This window comes from Pristiophorus japonicus, chromosome 2 (genome assembly GCF_044704955.1).
Source record: "Pristiophorus japonicus isolate sPriJap1 chromosome 2, sPriJap1.hap1, whole genome shotgun sequence".
Taxonomy (NCBI): domain Eukaryota; kingdom Metazoa; phylum Chordata; class Chondrichthyes; family Pristiophoridae; genus Pristiophorus; species Pristiophorus japonicus.
Window position 1 is genome coordinate 228,592,761 of NC_091978.1, and position 15,475 is coordinate 228,608,235.

The window sequence follows — 15,475 nt, forward strand, 5'->3', positions numbered from 1 at the left end:
TGAATGGTGGTGCAGGCTAGAAGGGCCGAATGGCCTACTCCTGCACCTATTTTCTATGTTTCTATGTTTCTATGTTCAACTGGTCTGCCATGTAAACTTAAAGCAATTATTCTTTGAAATAACAATGATATACATTTGCTGCAATAACAAGTCAACAAAGCTCTATTCAAAGAACAGTAACTTCACATTAAAAACAATTATGCCAGCAGTAGAGTGTATAATTGAAAGAAAAATACATCACAATACTTTTGTGGCAGAAACCCAATAAAGTTCTCTCAGCTCTGGTCCACAGATTTTCACATCCATCACTTCCTTTGCTCAGGGACTTTCAAGGTGACTCAGTTTAATTGTATTTAACCAGAAAGTCTTTGTTAAATGTGGCACATAGGAATGTTTTCTTTTAACAAAGCAACAGTGATCAAAGATGTAGATAGTCTTAGACAAGCCTACCCCTGGATCATGGCCAAGAAGAAGGCCGACACTTTCAAGTAAACTAAATTCCAGGATCATAACCCCTGCATCCCCCACTTCACTGTGAGATCAGCTAACTTTGGATGTCATGACTTGCCAAAAACAGGCTGCAAATAATTCACTCACAAAATTGAGTCAGACATGAACAATAACACATCAGTGGAGGATGTTGTCGTGGCTGTGGTCTGCCAAATCAACCAAATCTGGATTTTGACCCCTCCAATTCTTCGACCTTAACTCTGCCCTTGCTGGCCAAGATCTTTTGGAACTCTCTCACACAGGGCAGCCACATTTGTATGGCAGTTGAGTGTCCCTTAAATTGGAGTCCAGTTTTCAGAACTACAAATGGGTCACCATCGCAATTGTATAGGTTTGTGAAAAAGGGATAGGTTTGTTGTCCTTTACCTGTTCCTAAAGATGCTTCTTATCCTAGGTAAAACAACTTACATTTAGGGGTGAGCAAGCTGCCTTTTACAAAATATAAACCAATTTATTCTACATCTGAACACATTTCTTGCTCCCATTGAACAGGTGAAATATATGATGCTTGCATATTGTTAACTGAAGATGGCCCCTGTAGCAATTACACTTCTCTAGTATTCTTTTGTTATTTTTTGACGGGAATGCTCTGGAGGGTCAGGATATAAAAGTAGTTAATATCTACCACCCCAATCTGTGTGTTTATTTGGACATAACAACAAAGCTTAGCTCCCAGCTGTCATTTTCTAATTGGAAAGAAGGTTTTAACATGGTTTCACTGAACTATGCGCAAATAAGTTCAGGCCTCATGTCTGGATTTCCTTTCATTCCTGGTTATGAACAATATCTCTTGTTATATAGTATTCATAGTGAATAGGGTTACAGCTTTAAAGTCCAATGGGCATTTCTTTGGCAGGTAATTTGCAAATAACCGATGACACTATAGGCTGAATAAAGACCAATACCAACACCTGTGAAAGGAGCACGGCATTATTTTCCTCATGCCTGGCCACACTGTGAATCTCAGCCTTTGCGAGACTGATTGCTCCAGAACCGTGGCTCTCTGTCAAGCAGCATGTTAGTTAGCCTGAGATGGTCTCTATTATCGATTTGCATTGGAGTAGTGTATGTTATTGGATGCCATTCAACAACCCACAAAAACAGTTTCAGTCACAGTAAGTTAAATGTTACACATTTCTGGATAAAAATAAGCAACTGTAAGACAAAACATTACAATTGTTCATTGTAATTTTCTTCTACAAGACAGGATACTGAAAAATGGCACTCTGGAGAGAGGATTTACTTATACAACAAAAGCGATAGCAAAGAACGTCACAGGCACCTTGCCCCTGGTCAAAGGTTTTGTCGCTACAGCAGTTGCTGTGATTTGTTTTGGCAGTAATTTTGTTCCAGTGAAGAAAATTGATACAGGAGATGGTAAGGTTTTTTCCAGGATTTTTTTTTAGGCTAGTACCATCCTGATAGTAAACCACCATTTTACAGCTGCCATATTGTTTGCTGGGAAAACGTAGGTGCAATATATTTGTTGTTGCATGAGCCTTTGCAATGTGTTTAATTTTCATAAGCATTTACAAACTATATTTTTTTATTGTGCAGGCATGATTGACCTCATATCATCAGTCACCTTGTTGTATATCTTTATTCACAAAGCCTAGTTAAAATGTTGCCTCTATCATTTCCTGAAGATGACATGCCCATATGTTTTACCAATTGTTCTGCCTATTCTAATGAAAGATATTCATGCTGAAGACTGTCAGTCCCTGGTAACTCATCCACGTTGGCCATTCTTCATGTGAGAAGCAAGACAATGAGTGTCAGCTAGCTTCTAACTTGATTGCTGTCCATGCGTGTTGTACTACATCATTGTATGTCTAGCATATTTCAGGGCTGTAGGAACTACTAAAACAGGTAAGGCCACTGTTATATTCATGTTTTGCCTGAAACTAGTTAACTCTTATCTCCTGAATGGGCCCTCTGGGGTGATGGGGACATGTGCTCTGTGTCCCACCTGTTGTGCACAGTGCTCATTTCTTTCTAAGTGGCAGCGGATGAGTCCAGGTGTAGTACGTGCTGGAATCTCTGCATAGCTAAGAGGAGGAGAGAGAGTGAGGGAGGAGGGAAGAGAGAAAGAGAGAGGGAGGAGGGGAGAGAGAGAGAGGGAGGAGAGAGAGAGGTATGCAAAATATTTCAGGAATAGAAATAAAGGTATTGCATTCTGTAAGTTTAGTTCTTTCTTTGATTGCGTTCCATATAATATGTTTGCTGGGCCTAGAAAGGTTTTGTGCTAGTACCTCTTCTGGTAATCAAACAAGAAAAAACATGTTTTAACAAGAGAGAAAGAACCTGTATTTATATAGCAACTTCCACAACCTCAGAACGTCTCAATGTGCTTTACAGCCAATGATATACTTATGAAGTGTCGTCACTGTTGTAATGTAGGAAACGCGGCAACTAATTTGCGCACAGCAAAGTCACACAAACAGCAATGAGATAATGACCAAATAATCTGTTTTTTGTTGATGAGGTTGAGGGATAAATATTGGTTAGGACTGTGGGGAGAAGTTCCCTGTTCTTCTTTGCAATAGTGAAATGGGATCCTTTATGTCCATCTGAAAGGGTAGACGGGGCATTAGTTTAACATTGCACCCGAAAGATGGATACGACCTAAGATAAACAAGATAAGGCTTGAGACCTCAAAATGACGAAGTGTAACTATTAGTGTGAAAGGAAAAGTAAAAGAAAGACTTGGATTTATATAGCACCTTTTATGACCAGCTGATGCCCCAAAGCACTTTACAGCCAATGAAGTACATTTTGAAGTGTAGCCACTGTTGTAATGTAGGATTCTGCAGGTTTTCCACTTTCCATGCTCCATATAGTATCATCTCTTTGGAAGAACTTTCTCACCATTGACAAAATGCTTCTGTCACTTGTACTTCACCTACCATCTGTTCCATCATCATGGGTGCCTTTTATACTGTCCAACCTTGGTCCTCAGAATCCCACCACCATCAGCCCTAACACCAGCATCACCAGGCACATCAGCAGCAGCAACAACAACACCAACCTTCTCCGCAAGCACATTGCTGCCTGGGACACCAGGGATGGCCTCACCATGGCCAGATTAACTTCACTTGATGCTTTACACCCTGGCTGCCACATGATGCGCCAGGTTGGCACCACTCCACACCAACACCATACCATACAGCATTCCTTCAATGCCCAAGCCAACTCACTAAGCCACTTCCAAAGGTGCACACAAATCTGTTCAAGAACGCAAAGTGTTGAAAATAAAGGTTTCAATGTTTGACAGCACATTAGCAGAAACTTTACATGATCATTGGATAAATTACCAAAGTGGCTACCATTTTGTGTTATTAGTTGGTATGATTGCACTAGGATGAGCATGAGTGTGAGGGGTGGCTAATGATATGGAAATATGATAATGTAGATAGAGAGAGAGGGATGGGTGGAGGTGCAAAGTAAGTCGGTGTGAGTAAGGATGTGCTGGCGTAAGGTAGGGAAGGCAGAGTAATGGGGATGTGATGACAGGCACAGCAGGATGAAGGTGAGTGTGGCTTTAAACTAATGTTTCCTGATATAATGAGATAATTAAAATGTTCGCGGCACTGCAGGCTGGTCCTCCTGACGACATCCCTGTTTGTGACCTCCTCTGCAAATAAGCTGTGTTGCAGTCCTGGAGAGCTTTCTTCCACCCAAGGGAAGGAAAGAGAACTGCCCTTCATGCTGTGACTCCCTCCATAAGCACATGGAGGGAGTCATGGGAGAACTTGGGTGCAGCCCTGCACCTCTGTGCAATCATTGTCAATGTTTGCAGCACCTCAATGCTATAAAACACTGACAGCACAACAGTCAAAATGAAGTTGCCCATGGTCCATTTAAGGAAATCAGCTGATGATGTGTCATCAAATGACATCACCAGACCCACTTCTTCGAATTGGACTGGGAAACGCGCTGGTGGGTTTAACAAGCCCCATCAACGGAAAGTCATTTCACAGAGCGGGATGGAGCCACCAGCGGAGTGGTTGCTTGTCCTGGACCCCCCAGGGTGAGTAAAATCCTGCCCAATGTGTATGAACACTTAACATATTTGTATGAGATTTCTTTGCCTGCTTTTAATAAAGATGTTTAAAATAAAGCCTCTGTTAAAATAGCAGTCACAGCCATTTCAAATGAGCATGTAAAGTATTTGATTGCCAAAATTTGCATTGCGTAATTGAAAGATCAAACATAAATCTGGAAATTACAAAGTAGATATCAATAAAATGATCAGTTGCAGAAAATTTAGTACAACACACATGGATAAATTAGATGTCAATTGTTCAACCGTATTTGTCTCACGTTCACTTTTTTTGAGAACAATTGTTATAACCATTATATTTCTGTACAAAAAATCTTATCCCTGACCATGGGTTAGCAGTTTAATCAATACTAGTAAAAGGCATTTAAAAATTATTCTCCTGATAGACGTACACTGTTCTTTTAGTACATTGCGTTGACAAATCTTGTTGAGGTCATGAACTTCATATTTTACAGGCCTGTTTTTCCAGTGGATTTTTTGTACTGCAATATGGGTTGTTTCACTGGTGGTCCATCTAATACAACAGTGTCCTCAGTTTTGGCCTCTCACGATGTTGGGTGGATTTCTGTGGGCTACAGGTACGATTAATTGCTATTTGATTTGCATATATGTTTGAAGAAAGAATCCTTTCTTTATGTGACAGGTAGTTGGATGTGTTTCTAGTCTGTGAATGGAAGAAGGAGAAATATTTAGTGATTCTTCAGAAATTATGACAATCCAAACAGATGCTTGAAGGCATTAAACAGCAGCAGTGGTGAATCAAAAGTGCATTTTGCTTTGGGCCCATGTTATTCTGACATGGTCACTGGCTCCTTGTTGCATGTGGGATTGGAGTACATTGGAGTAGAACACTGATGTGATAGGATTTCAGACAAACCAGAGCGATGGGACAAAAATGTATTTTCTGATTGCTGGCTGCAAAGGTTATGAATGAAATATGTTTGGACACTCTGACCTTAGTTTAAATAAATGCCCCATAAATCGGCACAAACTTAGCAATGTGGGAAAGTTTTTTTAAAATCACAATGGCTGCATTCAATGCAGTTTCTCTCTCCCCTGACATTGTGGGCTTGTTGCTGTCGCTAGGTGCCACAAGTGGATACCTGTTCCATTTCTTCAGCATTGACAGTGCTTATTTTGATGAGCCACAACCCCGCCCCCCGCCAAAAACACTTCCCATGTTTGTTCATATTCAATCCATGTTAACATCTAAATTATCCACACAGCTTAATTGAACATCACAAAAATAAATACAGACCTCATATTACTCAAATTCAGAACTGTGAAAACATTTGTGATCTCAAAATTCACTTTAATTGGGAAATGCGTGAAGTGCACTTTGTAAATAAACAAATTTCTCCCTAAATAATCTGTTAAATTTACTTCCTACGCCTATAGTTTTTTCTCCTCGAGACCTACTGCACACAGCGGAAGGCTTTTTAGCTCCAATCGTTTCCTCACCCATTATTAACACGTACGCACCTTCCAACAGGAGTCACTAGCTTGTGGTCAGAAGTGAAACCCACAGTTGACTTTCTCCCTCGCCCTCGGGCACTGAGACCAACAGTAGCAATCTTACCACAGCACAGACTACGGGGTCAAATTTGGTAGCTGGAAACTAGAGACCTCCTGATCTGTATGGCTCGGCAGTGCCATTACCAACTCAGCTATTAGTCAAATTGTGTGGGAAATATGGGTTTACAATGCAAAATTATATATTTCACTTTGTGACTAACATCGCCATCATTATTCCAGGTGGTGCAGTAGTGGCCAGTCATCTTTGTATGTTAATGAGAGAAGGCCCTCGGTAACCAATGAGGTTTATTTATGAAGAATAACAGCAGCAAATCAGAAATCTATAACGTTTTTTTTTAAATGGAATGTTTTTGATTAAATTATTTCCTTTTTTTAGGGAATATCACAGTTATTCCCATATTGAAAACAGTTGGGCTTGGCATGGGAGTTTTAATCTGGGCTACCTTTAGCCTTTTAATGGGCTGGGCTAGTTCAAGGTAGGTAAATGCCTTTATTTATAATTAATATTGATTTAATGTGTTTTGTAATGACAAACAAGTTGTGAATATGTACCTGATTGGCAAAGAACTGAAGCACCCTGGCAAGAATTCTGCAATCAGTGGAGTTTCTGATCGTATAAGAAACCAAAAATGCACATAGCTTCAGAATAAGTTTATTTGACTTTGACTGTGGGCAAAGAATTAGGAGTTGGGTAAGCCTCACGCATGGCTTGAATTCAGAAGAAGCTTTTTCCCCCTAAAAGAGCAGTAGACGTGAGGAACGTACGTCCGGTAAAAGCAAGTGAGGCTGAGACAATCTGCTACTTTGAAAAAGGACTGGACAACTATCTGCTCCGGTAAAGCACTGGTGGCAGTCGGGATAGGTACAGACTTGGAGGGTGAAATACTCCACCATGAGCCAGAAATTGAGGGGTCAAGCTCCACTGGTGTAAGTGTGGTGGAATAGAATGCCCATCTCTGAGGATGCAGACCCAGTCCCAAATCATGGGTACAGGGTCATTTGCATATTTGGAGTGGGCTACCAGCACTTGCAAGAGGACTTCAGCGATGCACGAACTGATCAGCCCTCGTAAGGTCCAAAGCCGGAGACTCTGCCAGAGGGCTGAAGGGAAATTTCTTTTAAAAGTCCTCTGCTCCAATGCTGCATCACAAACATTTCGCCTACCTACTATAATTAATTGGTTAATACAATTATATTGACAGCAAACTTCATTACCTCCCCTGTGCGCTGTTTATCTGATAAATTACATGCCTCGTCATTCTCAGGTCTGTGAACTCTTCTTCTCTTGGCCTAACCGCTTTCAACCAGTTGAGATGTTTTTCAATCATCTTTTTTTCCCGTAATCTCTTACCACCCCATGTGACCTAGCCTTGGAGTGTATTTTTCCCAATGTTCTGGTTTATGCTGTGATAAAATGATCTATCTTCCTGAGAGTTCTTTGACCTCAGCTATGACCCTTTCTAAGGAGAATTCATTTGCTTTGCTCTTTGTTCTAGCCTTGATAACAGCAAACCGATTAATGAGTGCAGAGGTACCACAGCATTCTGTTCTCAGAGTGTCGAGTTCAGTAACACATGTCTTTTCTGTCTTTACTATGAACCTTGCTTATGGTTTTAACTTTACTTGATTAACTTCCCTCTGATTAATTAGGTTCCCGCAACTTAAATTTTTTTTTCTACAATCCCCCATTTGGTCAGATGGTACCCCAAACACCCATCCTGACCAATAATTCACCTTGTCTGATTCACATGTGCTCTTCCCTGGTCTCGGTGATCAGGCGATAGGTTGGGAATACCCACAAATCATATCAGGTGTTCATTCTGCAACAATTTGACCTGATCCCTAGCTTAGCTTTGCTCAGATATACCTCTTCTGTTTTTTGCACTTGTTACATAACATCACCAACCAACTCAAGGCTATTACTATCTGCACTGCCACTAGGGTATGTGAAAGGATCCTTATCCATGGATGTATTTCAAAGTTCATTCCTCAATTCCATAATCTTCAGTACCAATGTGGGTTTTTCAGGTTATCCTATATTTCACTGTCCAGTTCTTTGCCTTTAACCTTCAGCTCATAATATCTTTTAATGTTATTTCTTAACGGTCCTTTGAGCTCAGTTAAATCTTCAAGTAAGAGGAATTGGTGGTGCTTGCTCTTTCATGTAATCATTAATATTTTGCTTAATCTCATCGCTTATATTTCATGTCATTGTCTTTCTGGTGTGTACATACGTCATGTGTGCTCTTCCCACTGCCACCGATACTCTGGGAGTAAAGCAAAAGTTAGGCATTGTAATGTTACAAGTCAAGCCTCTGTAATTGTAAGTTCCCAGGCTAGTTACCACACAATATTCTCCTCATCCTTGATAGGTGTAATGTGTGAGTTTGGTTCGGGCAGGGCTTATTTCAATGACACATCCTTCCGTAGTATTGTCAAACCCGCAGCTATCCTTGCTCCCGTCTCCCACTGGGTGAGAGCATATAGTTAGGCTTCCTTCTCTCCGGCACCCGGATAAGGATATTCCCCTTATCTTTCCATTCTTTTTGATTGTATACTGGTCCATTGGGTAATGGCAAATGTACTCTTCCCCTCGTATTATCCCTATGTTTTCAACTTCATATTGAAGGTACGGGTATGAGACTTGGTTTATTATGGAGATCACTAGTATTATCCCTACTATAGGGGTTTGTTTCCCCTTACATCCTCCTGTAACCGCATACACCTTAGTCATTCCTTTCAAGGTGCAGGCGTCCAATGGCCCAGTGTGCTGTGCCATTTCTTTCAACTGGGTGCTATTTATCCAGTCTGGAACTCGCCCAATTTGTATCTCATCCATATTGTGTCTCACCTGACCAATCATCCATCTCCTAGCGGCATGACATGTGTCTCTTTTCTTGTCCTCGGCATTGTCCTCTCATTCCTGCTTATTTAGCTCGTTAATTGTTTGCGCATGGCCTTCCAATATGGATATACCTTCTAGCAGTATTTTAATGTTTTAGATCCTAACTCTTAAGATTCTATCCCTATCCTGGCCTGTTTCCTCATTAGTACCTTCATGATTCCCCTTAAACTATTTACTCCTGCTTGGATCGCCTGTATATCTAATGCAGTTACTAGAGAGGTCCCTGCTTTTACTCCAGTAAATACGTCATTCCCTATAGATCTCCTCTCTCTTCCTCCTTTGTGTCTCAGCTGCTTGTCATACTCCCTTGCTCCTGATGCGTCACTAGCTTTTCTCAGGATTGTGTCTAGCAACTGTGTGTACAACGCTTTAGTCTTGGGGCTAAACTTTTCTGGCAGCTATAGATCTGTTAAATTTATAATCACAGGTAACATTTTATGCTGCACATTGTCAAATAACAACACTTCCTCCGATCTCGTCACCAACCCGCCGTGCGGGCCTTCAGTAAGGAGGGGGCAAGTAATTGGGGGCAGTGTTGTTGGTCCTGGGGTCGTGACTATAGGTTTTTGCCAATTAATCATCACTGCTGGACCTGAACACTTTCTCTCTTCCTGACATATGATCCATTCTATCGCTTTTAACGAGGACGGCTCTAAGTCCGTGTCCCTATTTGGGTCCGGACAATTTACTGTTACTTCTGTTCCAGGTTTAACTACCACACGCTTTCCCGAGGTTAATTTCCCTGGTTTACAATATTCAGGTAACATTTTGTTACCCACTTATCTTGTGGCTTCAAGATAAACGCTCCTGCCACTCGGATGCTGCCCCCTCGGGGCTGCTTTATGTAGTTGTTGTACTCTCCGGTATGGGTATATGCTTCTGGGCCCCCTAGGGGCAGCCTTGTAGCTTGTCCTTGTGGAATCATAAGGGCGGTGGTGATCACATTTATATACATTCTGTTGATAAAACACAGCATGGATTTTCCAGGTTTTTAGTTAGATTCTCACCATTTCTACTTCTATTGGATCATTTGCACCGTTTCTCCGGACATATGATCTTTCGCAGATCCATTTCATTATGGCAAGACCCCTAGTATTCTTTCAGCTGGGACCAATGTTTCCATCGGCCCCCGCCTTTCATATTTATACATGCACAAGTGTCACCACTGATTACCACCTCATGTGATCGCCACCTAGGTGCGAATCCTGGTTTATCTGCCACTTCCTTAACCATTACCTTAGGCCCCACCTCGACGATTATAGCGGAGTTATTTGTCCCATCGTCTTTGTCTTCCTCGCTCTGTCTTTCTCGGACCTCCTGTTGCATACCTTTCAATTGCTCACTCAATTCCAGCACATACTTCCTGATCCTATCTGGTAGTGGTACTAATTCTGCCCCTCCTGTAACTATTCCCTCGAGTAACTTCATTACTCATCCAATCATAGGGTGTTAATCCTGTCGTTCGATTTGGTGTAGCGTGTAACCTCATTCGTATCATGAGTAGTAATTCTGGCCAGGATTGTCGGGTTTCCTGTATTCAAAAACAAGTGATAGTTTATAAACTATCTTAACATACAAGTGCACGCAAATCATTTCTAAGGCTACTTCCATTTCTTATCTCGTCTACCTCAAATGGCATTTCTGTCTTTCATCAGAGAAAATGTCATTTTTAGATTGTTTCCAAACTTTTGAGTTTTATTTCTTATTTTTTTAGAGATCAGATTTCACAAATTTGCATACACTTGAACTGTAGGTTGGGATCAGTACCCACATTTAACATTTTATTTAGCGAGTCCTTTTGATGAAAAACATTCTTTCAATAGCTCTCTGTCAGATCAACACACAAAAACAATCTCAAACACCAAAATAGTTCTAAAGAGGCTCAATTTTAAATGTATCTCAGTATTTTGTTGTGCCTTTTCTTAACCAGTGGTACTTGAAACCTTTACAACAAAATTAACTCTTTACTGGTTTCATCCTAATTACTGCTCCCCTTTTGTAGTATTTGTATTTATTTTTGAATTAAAAATTTATGAACTTATTATGTCTTAGTGATTCACAGATCACAAAATGCAAAGTACTTGTTTTATAATTATGTGCCTAACTTCTGTTTTAGAAGCTGTTCATTAAAAAAAACTCCAATCCAAGTAGGAATAAAATCTTTTGCTCTGTAACTTCAAGATATATTTTGTGATACAGTACTTCATAAATTACATCTTTTTAAGCTTCAGCTTCTGACGTAGTAGTTGAGGTAAAGTTAACACAGATGTGTAATTTTATTATTTCTATTAAAAAGGTTTCCAAACCCAAGATTTTCCAATACAACCAAAATGTTTATCAAGGAGAATCACCCGAAATATCTCAAAATCCCAATTCAAATACTGTACTGCCAATTTTATATTTAAACCTCTTTTTACTGAGCTAGAAACTTTCACATAATTTAACATAAGATTTTACACAAAGGAGCCCGTAGCCTCGAGAGACCCACGCAGGCTTTTTTTTAAAAGCATTACAATTTCCCTTCTTCTTTCTTTATCTCTTTCCTAGACTAAATTTATTGTATTTCAACCCAATGTAATCAATGTGTTTTCTTTTGACAAGTAAGTGAGCATGTCAGAATTTTTAAAAAGCACCTGCGTTTCTAATTTAAACTGTAATTCAATTCTAGGATCACACTTTCTTAAAACTTCCCACATCTAGGACAACACTACAAAGGGTTAAACACTTTCAACTCTGACTGAAACAGTGGGTGGAGCTAAAACAAACAGACAGCTACACCATTTTTCTTTTATTTAAAAAAAACAGGCTTTCAGACAAATGAAAAATTCATTAGCTCCCACCTCAAATATTCCGCAGTCAAGAACCACACAAGCACTTTCATTTAAAGACAGACATTCACACCAATTTTTCATTCAGCAAAGCTTATTAATCCTGCTTTGGCTGTTTTCTTATTTCTCTATTTCTCCCACCATTTTTTTTTGTTTGGCCGGCTCTATTTTAGGATCCCACCCATCACTTAACATAGTCACTACCAGTTTCTTATGGTCATCTGAAAAATATCTACGAAGGGAGCCGTCCGGCCCCCAGTCCAGCATATCTTTACACACCATACTCAGTTTGGTACATCGAGCCCTATATTGGTTTCACTTTATTCTCAGATACTAACTGTCCCCCTACTTGGTTTCACTTAAACCCAGCGTCTACGGTCTCACTGATTTTTCTTTATCGATTTAAACTGTATTCTTAGATACTGATTGTCCCTCCAGTCAGTTTCACTTGAACCTAGAGTCTAAAATCCCATCGATACCTTACTTTGACTTAAATAGTGATGGATAGTCAACACATTTAAATTACCCCCAAGTCTTTTGCACCATAACAGAACTTTCACAGATTCAGGTACCCCAGGCAACAAACACGTTTTGTAACAGCTCACATCGGATTATGAATGGTTGTTTAAATATACTCGCTCGTGATGCCTCTGTAAATGCCCGTCTGTCGGTTTCCCGTAAGTACCCTGCTCGCAGCGCCAATTGTTGTAGAATATTACAAAGATACTCAACACAAGTCTGTTTTGAAGAAAAGAATAATTTATTATAAAGTACTCGATCGAGGGAGAAACAGCTTCTACACGAGTTCAGCAACTCAGTGACCCAAACCAGCTGTTCTACCTGAACAATCTTGGCTAACAATCTTGTTTTTATACAGTCAAAATGCATACAAAATCATGACGTTCCGCACGGAGACTTTCCATTGGTTGTTTCCCTGATGCGTCACAAACTTTTTGCCTACCTACAATAATTAATTGGTTAATATAATTATATTGTCAGCAAAGTGAGTTTGAAGGAGAGAGTGATAGGGGATTCAATGGTGAGGGGAATAGATAGGCGTTTCTGCGGCCGCAACCGAGACTCCAGGATGGTATGTTGCCTCCCTGGTGCAAGGGTCAAGGATGTCTCGGAGCAGGTGCAGGACATTCTGAAATGGGAGGGAGAACAGCCAGTTGTCGTGGTGCACATTGGTACCAACGACATAGGTAAAAAAAGGGATGAGGTCCTACGAAACGAATTTAAGGAACTAGGAGCTAAATTAAAAAGTAGGACCTTAAAAGTAGTAATCTCGGATTGCTACCAGTGCAACGTGCTAGTCAGAGTAGGAATCGCAGGATAGCGCAGATGAATACGTGGCTTGAGCAGTGGTGCAGCAGGGAGGGATTCAAATTCCTGGGGCATTGGAACCGGTTCTAGGGGAGGTGGGAACAGTACAAACCAGACGGTCTGCACCTGGGCAGGACCGGAACCAATGTCCAGGGGGAGTGTTTGCTAGTGCTGTTGGGGAGGAGTTAAACTAATATGGCAGGGGGATGGGAACCAATGCAGGGAGACAGAGGGAGACAAAAAGGAGGCAAAAGCAAAAGACAGAAAGGAGATGAGGAAATGTGGAGGGCAGAGAAACCCAAGGCAAAGAACAAAAAGGGCCACTGTACAGTAAAATTCTAAAAGGACAAAGGGTGTTAAAAAAACAAGCCTGAAGGCTTTGTGTCTTAATGCAAGGAGTATCCGCAATAAGGTGGATGAATTAATTGTGCAAATAGATGTTAACAAATATGATGTGATTGGGATTACGGAGACGTGGCTCCAGGATGATCAGGGCTGGGAACTCAACATCCAGGGGTATTCAACATTCAGGAAGGATAGAATAAAAGGAAAAGGAGGTGGGGTAGCATTGCTGATTAAAGAGGAGATTAATGCAATAGTTAGGAAAGACATTAGCTTGGATGATGTGGAATCTATATGGGTAGAGCTGCAGAACACCAAAGGGCAAAAAACGTTAGTGGGAGTTGTGTACAGACCTCCAAACAATAGTAGTGATGTTGGGGAGGGCATCAAACAGGAAATTAGGGGTGCATGCAATAAAGGTGCAGCAGTTATAATGGGTGACTTTAATATACACGTAGATTGGGCTAGCCAAACTGGAAGCAATACGGTGGAGGAGGATTTCCTGGAGTGCATAAGGGATGGTTTTCTAGACCAATATGTCGAGGAACCAACTAGGGGGGAGGCCATCTTAGACTGGGTGTTGTGTAATGAGAGAGAATTAATTAGCAATCTCATTGTGCGAGGCCCCTTGGGGAAGAGTGACCATAATATGGTGGAATTCTGCATTAGGATGGAGAATGAAACAGTTAATTCAGAGACCATGGTCCAGAACTTAAAGAAGGATAACTTTGAAGGTATGAGGCGTGAATTGGCTAGGATAGATTGGCGAATGATACTTAAGGGGTTAACTGTGGATGGGCAATGGCAGACATTTAGAGACCGCATGGATGAATTACAACAATTGTACATTCCTGTCTGGTGTAAAAATAAAAAAGGGAAAGTGGCTCAACCGTGGCTATCAAGGGAAATCAGGGATAGTATTAAAGCCAAGGAAGTGGCATACAAATTGGCCAGAAATAGCAGCGAACCCGGGGACTGGGAGAAGTTTAGAACTCAGCAGAGGAGGACAAAGGGTTTGATTAGGGCAGGGAAAATGGAGTAGGAGAAGAAGCTTGCAGGAAACATAAAGGCGAATTGCAAAAGTTTCTATAGGTATGTAAAGAGAAAAAGGTTAGTAAAGACAAACGTAGGTCCCCTGCAGTCAGAATCAGGGGAAGTCATAACGGGGAACAAAGAAATGGCAGACCAATTGAACAAGTACTTTGGTTCGGTATTCACTCAGGTGGACACAAACAACCTTCCGGATATAAAAGGGGTCAGAGGGTCTAGTAAGGAGGAACAACTGAGGGAAATCTTTATTAGTCAGGAAATTGTGTTGGGGAAATTGATGGGATTGAAGGCCGATAAATCCACAGGGCCTGATGGACTGCATCCCAGAGTACTTAAGGAGGTGGCCTTGGAAATAGCGGATGCATTGACAGTCATTTTCCAACATTCCATTGACTCTGGATCAGTTCCTATCGAGTGGAGTGTAGCCATTGTAACCCCACTTTTTAAAAAAGGAGGGAGAGAGAAAACAGGGAAATATAGACTGGTCAGCCTGACATTAGTAGTGGGTAAAATGATGGAATCAATTATTAGGGATGTCATCGCAGCGCATTTGGAAAATGGTGACATGATAGGTCCAAGTCAGCATGGATTTGTGAAAGGGAAATCATGCTTGACAAATCTTCTGGAATTTTTTGAGGATGTTTCCAGTCGAGTGGACAAAGGAGAACCAGTTGATGTGGTATATTTGGACTTTCAGAAGGCTTTCGACAAGGTCCCACACAAGAGATTAATGTGCAAAGTTAAAGCACATGGGATTGGGGGTAGTGTGCTGACGTGGATTGAGAACTGGTTGTCAGACAGGAAGCAAAGAGTAGGAGTAAATGGGTACTTTTCAGAATGGCAGGCAGTGACTAGTGGGGTACCGCAAGGTTCTGTGCTGGGGCCCCAGCTGTTTACATTGTACATTAATGATTT

At 41.0% G+C, this 15,475-nt stretch overlaps 1 protein-coding gene across 1 annotated transcript in view; it reads left to right on the top strand.

The window, feature by feature from the left end:
* Window positions 1–888: 888 nt before the first annotated feature.
* Window positions 889–15,475, top strand: part of LOC139229933 (transmembrane protein 144-like) — a 124,631-nt gene continuing 110,044 nt past the window's right edge. The window contains exons 1-4 of the mRNA XM_070861583.1: window positions 889–904; window positions 1,714–1,887; window positions 5,029–5,151; window positions 6,486–6,585. Coding sequence (XP_070717684.1) covers window positions 889–904; window positions 1,714–1,887; window positions 5,029–5,151; window positions 6,486–6,585 — 413 coding nt within the window. The remainder of the gene's footprint in view (window positions 905–1,713; window positions 1,888–5,028; window positions 5,152–6,485; window positions 6,586–15,475) is intronic.